Here is an 11,365-nt window from a genome sequence, read left to right as displayed (position 1 = left end):
TGTGTATATGCAGACGCGTTCTCTTTCCCGTCTTTATTTACACCACGAATCTATGTCAAGCGCGAGAAAATATCCTAGAATAAGCCTTGTAGAGAAGCCAAGAATAGCTTCAAACCATTCACACCGCTCTTGATATTGCGAAAACAAATGGCGATTATTGTGCGCTAACAACTATCGGGCTAAAATAGCATTTATAGCCCGGACTGCGTAATGCATGAAGAGATCTTTTGTCTCGGTATGAAACCAGCTGGCTCTGGTCTTCGATGGTTTAATTACGAGTGTTACATAGGACTAGAATATGATTCATCCAACTTATGGTTGAGTCTTGGACTCTAGGAGTCCCGAGTCGATGGTCAGTTCCGTTCATTTGCATTAGTCTCCTATAGATCTACCTTATACAAATAATTCCTCAATCTCTCATCTTTGTACCAAAAATAATAAAGATCCTCGATTTGATAAAACGTCGGTTTTGTTTTGGACTATCGTTTTTAGTCGTTTTATAGTCCATGGTTTGATTGAAGTATTTACTGACGATTTCAAAACATGGCGAATGTATGACAACTTATATACATCGACTAGGTCGCCACCTTGCGGATACAGTCGGAAAATCGTTTATTCTTACTAAAACGGTACCTCGGTCGATTCTTTTCAAGTGGTTTTCTTTTTAAAATATAAATCTTGCAAAATCGACGCGATAAAACCAGTCACATGCTTTCGCCTGCCATTTTGATTTGGAGGTAACGGAATATAAAGTTCGCTACAGGAAAGTCAATGTTAGTGAGTAGATATATTCTCCATCTTTGCTTTGACTAGACTAACTAGTGATATATTCTGGTGAAAGCCTTGAGTTAATGTCTGTCCTATTGTTCCCAAGATATTTCGGATTTTTATCGCTCTTCGATTGAGTTGATTTCCCGTTGAGACATTCAAAACGACATAATGATAAATAGCATGAGAAATTGTTTATGTAATACCAATCAATTATGGAATTTTATTTTTCATCAGTGATACAAACTTTAAATATATATGTATATATATATAAACAACAAAAGTGGAATAGATATATCATAACTTCAGGAAAATTTTCTAGAATATGACCCAGTTTTAGATTGGTTTTGACCCGGGAAATAAAACAAAAATGAACTACTCCCAAGGGGTATGACTAATTACGGTCAGTGTTGTTCTAAATCGAGATAACTCGGCGACAATTACTCCCTATGAGACACGCAATCCAAAGTTGAAATAACCGTAACACTATAGATATATAAACAACAAAAAAGAATAACGCGAAAGGAGTGTAGAAACGAGAACGTAACGCATTCATTTCAATACCATTTGACATTTCGTTGTGGGGAATTCCTTCGCTATCGATGTCTGATTTCGAATCGAGAAAGTTAGAGTGTAATAAATTCGATCGCATCAATTACGAACTAAGAGTGTTCTGAGTGCTGATGGTGCTGGATTTGGAGGAATTATCTTTATTACGGCAGCAATTACAGCAACGACCCAATACAGCAATCAATTCGCGCCTGAACTTCTGGCCGCTGATACAGTAGATCCAAAAATTAATGCCGTTATTTGCGTACGACAATAAACTAAAAGCCACATCCATTTCCAGCTGCCAAACTTCCACTTGATTCAGGTAAATGCTGAATGGCAGCGTCGTTACGATGAACATAACGTTTGTAGCGATCAGCATAATGGTGACACTCTCTACCTTTCGTTTGCCGCCTTTTTCGCCAGCCGCGTTTCCCGACGCCATTTCGCTACGCTTGCTCATCGACCTGCGAATGCAGACGATGATGATGATGTTGGCCAGCGAGCAGACGCTGAACGGGATGACGACGTTCAAGACTAAATCGAGCATTTCCGCGTGCGTGTCGTAGAAGACCTCGTACGGCTTGGGCATCGGGCAGAAACCGTACGCGTAATGACTGTTGTACACCAGCACCGCAAAGACCACGACGCCTAGCACGATTCCTACGTTTTTGCGCGTGCAAATCCGTTTGTGCTTCATCGGTACAGCGATGGCCACGGACCTCTCGATGCTGATGATCACCAGAATCCAAGCTGACATCATGTACGAAGCGTAGGTAAGATAGACGTGAACTTTACACCAGACGGGCTCGCTTCCTAGCCTGATATCGACCCATCCGCCGGTGTAAAACAGTATCCATCGGCGGAGGAGACTGGTACTCAAATAGACGGTATCGCCGACTGCAAGCGTAGTAAATAGCATTGCACAGGGCATCGAGCGCATGTTCTTGCTACCGTTGAATACCAGCAGGATGAAAAAGTTTCCAATGACTCCGAAGAAGAAAAGAATAGCGCCGAGACTGTTATTGACATCGAGAGTTACTTGACTGTAGTAATAATAATATTCATCCGGATATGTAGAATTACCGGCCATTGCAGCGGAATATTCAACCTGTAAAAATTTTGCCACTAGAAAAACATTCCTTTACACGCTATAAATCAATCCCATTATATTCTTTTATGAATGAAACACTGATTTGTTTTTTGTTCTGTTTTTATGCGTATTTAATTTAGTTTATAACACTCGATTTCAATACATGATAATGCCATCTTTTACATACCTCAAATATTCGAATCTCGTAGAATCTTGCGGCTAAAAACTATTCTCGCATTGAAAGTCTACGGCGAGAATGGGATCAATTACCGGTCGGACTTCATTTTATAACGTGGCTCGAACAAACCTACTGGACATAATTTAACATATTATTCATGTGTGAAAGGATTCTAATGAATTGATATGTTTGAATTATCGTATTTCAACTATGTCGGAATAACGAAATTACAGAAGTCAGTTTGATCTATAACATTCGATTTCCTGAATTAGTGTCAGTGGCCATTTAGGATCAATGCCACGCCTAACCCGCAGGTTTAAAGTCATTTGGCGCAACTATCAATATTAAAAGTTAATCAATGGAAGAAAACGCCCATCGTTAACGAAGATTTTCAACAAGAATTTATTTTGTATTACGCTAGTTATGATATCTAGCGCAGACACTGGAGGTGTACGAATTTATACTATTCGTTGGTCCTATTTAAATGCCGTATATTTTGTTTACCCTCATGGAAATGGTATGACTCGTTTTATTATGAATTCAAAATTTACCAGCATTAGATTTAGGTCATTATGACAAAATAAAATCTTCATTGAGACTGTCGTTATATATAGTCATAGGTTTTCACAGAGACGTTTACTTTTCATTTCAGGAGCGGCTTTGCAGCAAAATGGTTTGTTTCTTTCGGATGATCAGATCAATATAGCATAATAGAATTACATGGGAGGCAGCATACTTTCAATTTTTCTAGATAGATGCCCTTTTAGAATTTTCGTCGTTTCTACTAAGTATAGCGTTTATCGGGATTTGTTGTGCGAATACTGTTATCGTGCGTATTTTGTTTTTGTTAATTTTCTAATCTTTCATATATTTTCCAAGTATTTTTGTATGTTTATTCAGCTTGGACGTAAAAAATGTCCGAACGTCTATGGATTTGTGGAATACGGCATAACCTACCGTTGCCGGGCATGTCCACCTGGGGAATACGTGATTGGACACTGCTTGCCTAACAATGAAAGCTCCACCGTGTGTTCGCCGTGTGGTCCCGAGACGTACAGCCCCGAGTGCGATGGGGCCCAAGAGTGTAGAGCCTGTAGCATGTGCAGCGGTAAGTATACAAGTAGTGACCATCCTCCCTCTGCAGGGACTCGAACCTGATGGCATCGCTACACTCAGCCACGGCACGAACCCCTGCATCAGTAGACCGGGTGCGCAGGTACATGCGCAGCTTTCCGAACGAAAACTGGCGGCACCAATCAGATTGCTCGTTGTATAATCGTTGAGGCAAATTTCAAGGAAGAACTATAAATGGGAAAACCCGGGCTAAAATAAAACGGGATTTCTGATTGGCTAAAAATCACATCATCTGAACTGCGCATGTATCTGCGCACACGGTCGATTATGGCAGGGTTTCGTGCCGTGGCAATCTCGATGCCATCAGGTTCGAATCCCTGCCGGGGGAGGATGGTAGTGACAGAATAATGTGTATTTACTAGGGGAGCCATTATTTAGGTCGTAGTACAAGAATTGAAACGATTTGATCAACAATATTCACTCATAGATTTTGTACCGTCACAAACCTTACGGGACTAAAGATTTTCTGAATTTATTTCATAATGGAATTAAGATCAGAATATTTTGATTTAGTAAAATTGCGAGCGTCGACTTTTTGGTGATTTTCTTTGTGCCCTGACCATGTATACCAATGGCACGTATAACACTGCTACATTCTGATATATGACAGGAATTGTTGGTTCGACGATCGTGACTCGTACATGCACGGCAACACAGGATGGCGAATGTGACTGTTCACCAGGACATTTCAAACATTATCAACACGGAATTCTATATTGTCCTGACTATACGAATTGTGGTGTGGGCTACGGGGCAAAGATACCAGGTGATACATATACACATTTTGTTGAAACTAAAACGTTTAATCATAAGTAAATAAACCACACACTAAAATAAAATTGCTACATTTTACATCGACTGTTGCCCGGTTGAATGATAAATCAATCAATTCAGATGAATTTGGATTTTTTACAGCCACGATCGAAAACGACTCGACTTGCGAACAATGCCCCGATGGCACGTACAGTGACGTCAGATCACCTACTGAACCGTGTATACAATGCGACACGTGTCAAATGTCTACAGTTGCTGAAAATTGCACAAAAGAAAGAAACACCAAGTGCAGTACAGGTGATTAGCATATTTAGAAAAAAACACTTTGTGGAAAGTTACCGAGGCCTTTTATTGTTAGCGTGCACAATCGTGTATTCATAAGTTGTTTATTCGAAGATTTTCAGGTTTTCCGGTTGACTCAATATTGCCAGGAAATGTATTAAGCTTATACATGAAGTTAATTTGAATAACGTTCAACTTAACAAAAATACAACATATTCGCATACTTCTACCTCTTGAACCCAGTTTAAAGAAGATAAAACCCCTAACGAATCAAACCGATCTAGAGTCAAATTACGAGCCCTAGGGTTAACCAGCTCCATTACTTTCACATTAACCTGTTTTTAGTGTCGACTGCAGAACCTGAAATAGTGACGACGCCGACTGTAATAGATGATGATCGATCCAATCCAACGCCATCCTTAACTCCAAATGCCGGTACGGTGCAACTAATTCATTTACTCATTCAACCATGGACTCACCCTCGCTTGCCAGGGTTTGATTGTCTACCGTATGTATCAAGCTAATCAGGTGCTTTGTCTTTCGCCGGCAGATTCGCTACGCATCTGATTGGCTAGATACATAGGACTGGTGGCCGCTTAGGTCGTTCGTAACGTATTTTGGAAGTGTCGGCCAACTTGGAACGAGCGGTGATATACAGCGACTTGGCCGTGCTCAATCCAGTGGTCGACCATTTCCGGACCATATTTCCAACCGACTACCTCACATTGGGTTTCACTTTATTCGCATAATAGTCGAGTTACTGCGATAACCGAAGTTCGCCCAGGGTTTGTGTTGGCGGAAGTTTCTCAGAGGGAGGCAAACCCCGGCAAGCGAGGATGCCACGGACTCATTTCAAAACGATCGCAGAAATCGATTAAAGATCAATTAAATCATTTTAGCGTCATTATTCAACTTATCTTACATGATGCACCTGTTCATCTTGCGAATTACGCGTCTAATTTCAGAGCTGGCGATTATAATAGTCGTGACACTATTAGGTTTGTTTGTGGCATCATCACTAATTGTGTATTGCTGGTCAAGAAGAAGGCAAAGCAATATCATATGTAGACCCATCAGAAATTGCGTTCAGAGAATCCGAATGTTGATAGGTATATATAAAGAAACGTTATTATCAGAAACTGGAACAATCAAAAGACCAAGAAAGTATGAATGTCCAAGTGCAATGGAGAATTGGTCATTGTATCAATCTACTAGGATTCAAAATATCGATACACAATATATCGTTCTATGGACTGCATCAAGTCACGTGATCCCTATACGATAACTACGTACATAATTCATTATGACTATCGTTTATTTCGTACAGGTGGCAATGAACGACTACGCCGGTATCGAAACTGTCGAAATCTCCAGTTGATAGACCGAACAACAGATGGTATGAATTCAATAAGCTTTTCTTAGTTACTGGTTAAAATAAACGATGTTTATAAACGTAGGGGAATGAAAAGCTCACAAATTCAATCCGTGCGTCCTGGGCCACTAAACTATTGTGTTCCACAGATGGGTAATGTAACAGGACTCTCAGGGATACATATATACACTTTATTTCAGTCAGTAATCTGTGTCAGGACATAGTGGAAATGGACGTCGTGGAATGCAACAAGGAGAGATTCTGCCGCGAATTATGTGAGTTATCTTCTTTTTTCTACATCGCCAAGGTGCTGGAGGAGATCAAGATGAGAAGGCCTCTCGGTATCTTCCAACACCATACTGCCTAGTGGATTAAATTCGATCAAAACTCAAGTTCAAATAGACTTCATTGTTCCTTAATATTTACTAATACACCATCGGATTTCCGCTATCAAATTGACAGTACCGAGATAATTGAAAGTTCAGACCATGGCGTGTTAACATGAAAAATATGCATGAACCAATGTGCCCACAAAGACCACATGAAATTCGATTGTGGGACAGCATATAATGTTGATATAAACATAATTCATGCTATGAAAAGCTAATAGTGACTTCTGAAACCAAGTTGACGGAAATGCTAACTTGATGCAATTCTGATTACAAAGTGCTCTAGATGAAACGAATCTTATATTTCATTTATATTAACTTTCGATTTTCTATAAGATACTTTTGCGACAGCACAGATGTGAATCGAAGTCCCCCGTTATGGGAAAGATTCCTGGCGGGTTAACTGACTAACCAAATCAAAACAACTTCAAAACTATACGATCTATGAATCGAAAAATCGAAAGCAAATCGACCTATCCATGAAATTTCTTTTTAGAAATTTATCTTTTTTATCATTAACACCATTCATATTCAACGCCGCAAAGCATAGATAAAAATCACACGCACTCAATTCTTTTTAGGTGAAAGGGAAATTGACTTAACTCGTTTACGGGCGGAATCATCACCAGATAACATGACTAGAAAGGTACATAGATTTTTCTATTCTTTCATTTACTGATTAAAGATGTGTACTCGATTAGACTTATTTTATTCCAGGCGATTGAAAAACTCAAAGAATCTTACGACAATAATTCATCATTGGAATGGGTACATGTTGTCGGTAGAGCGATTCAAGTTATTGGTGGACCGAGTCAGGCGTTAGAGTTCTATGACAGGTTCTTCCAGTAACCGGACCGCAATGGGGATGCAGCTGGATGTATGCGATATGCTGTCAGTCCTAATAGTTTACTTCAACAAATATGCATTACGCGATAGATATTACATTTTGATAAGTACCAAGTGTTCATGTCTTAATTAGTCTTTAAATATTTATTTGCTTCCCTTCTTGGACCACATGTCCAAATAGCGATGTGAACATAAGTGCCTTAATTCCTTGATTTTGAAACAATCTGCGATTTTCCCAAGCTATTCTCATGTTGTATCATGTTTTAGTAACTCTCCATGTAAATTAATCTGAGCATTAAATTGAGCATCGCATTATATACAATATATACCAGAGATACCAGTTGTATTAAATGTCATAAGTCGTGAAGTCTCTGTATCTGTTGTAGATAACTTCAAGAGAGTCTAAAGTGAAACGGCCACTATCAGAATAAGAACTATGAGAACTCAATTGCTATGAGTCATTATCGAATAGAATCACAGGAATTGATAAATTAGAGACAGTAACTTGTCTATGAAAGCCAACTTGAGTCCGAGCTTATAGTAGCTGGGTTGTAGTACGAATTAATTTTTATGTGACAATGGATTTGCATTCATACATCGTTTTTAGGTCCAATCAACTGTAAATAGCATATTTTAGTGCATGTAAATTATAGTGTATATATGTATATCAGTGTATATATGTATATCAGTGTATATATACTTATATTTATGAATAATTGCCTCATTCATATTCCACGACTATAAAGTGATACATGTATACTTGTTATACCGGTACTAATAAATTCTTTTTATCAGGTTGAACCGAATATTTTTTGTTTTTGTGAACTTTTTATTCGACGTTCAAGTTCAAGTTCAAGTTGATCTATTTCATAGAAAGAACACGTACATACATAACAATAGAGGATTGAGAAAAGTTTGATTTTTTGATAAATGTGTATTAAGATGGGAGCTTTCTGTGGATATCGTATCAAACGGGATGAGGTTAAAAAACTGCCTCTTAAGGTATTTGTTCAATTAGCTGATCGCTTTTCGGGAGAAGTCAGTACGGACCGGTAATGTGAATGAGAGGTCACCGAAACGTATTCCACATTGTTCATTCAAGGAATATTCCACGACATAATATCATATGATATATCAAGCTATCAACTAGGTCTCCGAGCTATGCCATGATAATGACTGTACACAATCCGTGTGTTATTGCTAGTATTTTGTAAGCACGAAAGAAGCGTGATTTTGTGAGTACGGCAAGCGCTTTTGTAAGTATGAGCAAGAAAAAAGTGGCTATCATTGGAGCCGGTATCAGCGGGCTGTCTGCTATCAAATCCTGTCTCGAGGAACGTCTAGATCCCGTATGCTTTGAGCAATTAGATGACATCGGTAAGTGATTAAAGATCTTAATTGTCCGCACCATTATAAGTCCAGTTGCTTGTATAATATCTAATAACAAAGTGTTTATACGTCTTACTATTTTCCTCTGCTCTCCTACTAGGAGGAATATGGCACTACACAGACGACTGTCGGCCAAATCAGGGCGCTTCGGCGTACGAGTCGCTGGTCACGAATACAAGCAAGGAGGTCACTTGCTTCAGCGACTATCCTCACGCGCCGGAAAAGCCAAACTACTTAACATACGCAGACTTCTTCGAGTATTTGAATTCGTACGCCGACCATTTTGACTTGCGAAAATACGTCCGTTTTGAGACACAAGTGACTCTCATCGAGAAAGCACCCGACCACGAATATACTGGGAAATGGACTGTCCAATACACGTCAAAATCTCATCAACACACCGAGACGTTCGACTGCGTCATGATTTGTATCGGTAGAAACAGAAAACCGATTTATCCCGATATCCAAGGTCGTGAAACGTTCAAGGGTATCTTACAGCACGGTATCGAATTCAGATCGGGCAAACGTCAGATTTACCGTGATAAGAATATCCTCGTTATTGGTAAGAAACATAAGGCTTGAGTCATATATATCTATAACCATATATCATATATAATTCTTCTTACATATTGGCCTATATACATGCTTTTTCCGAAGTGTCAAATTTCTAAATGTAAATAAATCATTCTATCACATCTATTTCTTAAAATCTAATTGAATAGAAATATATAAAATTCATATCTCATTCATCCAGGGAATGCTCATTCTGCCGGAGACATGGCCACCGCCTGTAGCGAACATGCTAAAAAGGTACAGAAAGTTCACTCAAATGATTCGATTATGAAACGTATCATCGGCTTTGATGATTCATACTCCATTGCCCATACTGCAAAATGTAAACGAAATCTGTATTCGTTATTACTTATCAGGTAGTTTTGGCGATCGGACGAGGTACGACTTTACTGTCTCGGTATATCAATGGATTGCCAATCGACACCACGATACGACGCATTCTGCTGTGGGTCCCCGGCGCCATCGTCAACGCCAATGTAAAACGTATCGCCAACGCGCACATCGACCACGAAAAGTACGGACTTAAACAGCCGCCGAATGTGATCAAAGGTCCGATATGTTTAAACGAAACGCTTCCCGATCTCATCAGAAACGGATCTGTCGCGATTAAATATGAAACTACTCGGATTGATGAACGAGGAGCCGAGTTCAATGACGGTTCCAGGCACGATTTCGATGTTATCATCATGGCCACGGGATACGACTTCGAATATGATTTCATTGATCCTGCAATCATTACAGGTAACTATAACGTTCATCAAGTGCCTTTGAAAGCGTTTTATTTGACTCTATCTAATATGATAACTAGATAATTAGACAGATTTTTAATATATTCAGACTCTCATGGTCGTTTGAAGTTGTATCGTCTAGTCTGGCCAATAGGAGAGACACACTCGACATTAGCGATCATCGGTGCTCATCTGAATCGAGGCGCTTCGGCTGTAGCATCATTGGAGTTACAAGGACGTTGGGCGTCCGCTGTCTTTGCCGGCCAATTGAAATTGCCAACTGCTGACGTCATGGAACAAGAGTTTTTAACGAGAACACGAAAAGTCGGTGAAATGTTTGGAGACGATAGGAAAACGATGCCGGTAAGTGCATGACGTAGTCGACTGGACAAAACGATGATGGAGTAATTGAATACATTTGAACGTTTTTTTTTTTTAAATCTTGACCCTGTTATTTATTGGATTGAACTTTGGGTTTGGTTTAATTTTTTCATTTGGTGTCCATTACAAATCCACCACACCTGCCGGGATTGAAACTGGGGGTTTGATTTTGAAATCGGAAATCGAAGTACAGACATAGTTGTGTGATCGGCGGCCGAATTTACAGAATATTTTGTTTAAATTGAAGTACATAATTGGGAAATTCGGTTCCGGTATCAAAAAATCTTCCAACCAGTCTGAACCGGCAAGATTGGGGTTAATTTTGTTGGCGGCCTAATAATACTTTAAATGTTCTCATATTTTTGCATTCATAGGCGTCCACGGTCCTCGAATTTCAAGATGAACTCGCAAGTGAAATCGGTTCAAGGCCATCGTTTTTCCGGTTGTTATTTCGCGAACCGTTCTTGGCGTGGCAAGTGCTTTTCGGGCCGGCGTTCAACGTACAATATCGTCTTCTAGGTCGACACGCGTGGAAAGGCGCTCCAGAAGCATGCAGAAATGCTTTTAAAAGAGTACTGCAAAGTAGACTTTAAAAACTGCCAGTAAAAATGTTGTTACGATGATGTGGCATCGTGTGCATTTTATTTTCACGCGATATGTAGAATAAAGTATACAATATCATATTAGTAGATGTAGGTATACTATAGTGCCCATGACATGAATAAAAAGCTCATAGTCAACATGTTTATCTTTAGAATTTTTTTCTTTGGTATGAAGTTACTCTTGTCAATTTATAAGTGTCCAAGTGCGTTTTAGTCGTTGCCGGTTTCAGCCATGCCATCGCACTCACATGCATCCCGCTGGATCGACCCGGTGAGAGTGTGCGTCCGATCCATATCAATCACATCT

At 39.5% G+C, this 11,365-nt stretch overlaps 3 protein-coding genes across 3 annotated transcripts; 2 read left to right on the top strand and 1 right to left on the bottom strand.

The window, feature by feature from the left end:
• Nucleotides 1–726: 726 nt before the first annotated feature.
• On the top strand, nucleotides 727–8,176 carry LOC141907442 (uncharacterized). The gene is made up of 11 exons (XM_074797086.1): nucleotides 727–773; nucleotides 3,241–3,261; nucleotides 3,489–3,696; nucleotides 4,333–4,488; nucleotides 4,638–4,793; nucleotides 5,124–5,213; nucleotides 5,744–5,887; nucleotides 6,106–6,174; nucleotides 6,351–6,425; nucleotides 7,121–7,185; nucleotides 7,257–8,176. Exons 2-11 carry the CDS (start codon nucleotides 3,259–3,261, stop codon nucleotides 7,386–7,388), a joined length of 1,098 nt encoding a protein of 365 aa, XP_074653187.1. The 5' UTR covers nucleotides 727–773; nucleotides 3,241–3,258; the 3' UTR covers nucleotides 7,389–8,176.
• Nucleotides 1,424–2,077, bottom strand: LOC141907254 (FMRFamide peptide receptor frpr-18-like). Its single transcript, XM_074796843.1, has one exon. The coding sequence runs from the start codon at nucleotides 2,075–2,077 to the stop codon at nucleotides 1,424–1,426; it is 654 nt and encodes a 217-aa protein (XP_074652944.1).
• Nucleotides 8,177–8,575: 399 nt separating the features above from the next.
• LOC141907027 (dimethylaniline monooxygenase [N-oxide-forming] 2-like) lies at nucleotides 8,576–11,196 on the top strand. The gene is made up of 6 exons (XM_074796568.1): nucleotides 8,576–8,762; nucleotides 8,875–9,336; nucleotides 9,529–9,584; nucleotides 9,704–10,088; nucleotides 10,185–10,438; nucleotides 10,831–11,196. Exons 1-6 carry the CDS (start codon nucleotides 8,648–8,650, stop codon nucleotides 11,047–11,049), a joined length of 1,491 nt encoding a protein of 496 aa, XP_074652669.1. The 5' UTR covers nucleotides 8,576–8,647; the 3' UTR covers nucleotides 11,050–11,196.
• The last annotated feature ends 169 nt before the right edge of the window (nucleotides 11,197–11,365 follow it).

Source organism: Tubulanus polymorphus, chromosome 6, assembly GCF_964204645.1.
Source record: "Tubulanus polymorphus chromosome 6, tnTubPoly1.2, whole genome shotgun sequence".
Taxonomy (NCBI): domain Eukaryota; kingdom Metazoa; phylum Nemertea; class Palaeonemertea; order Tubulaniformes; family Tubulanidae; genus Tubulanus; species Tubulanus polymorphus.
Note: the sequence above shows the minus strand (reverse complement) of the source record. Positions and strands in the feature narration are given on the sequence as shown.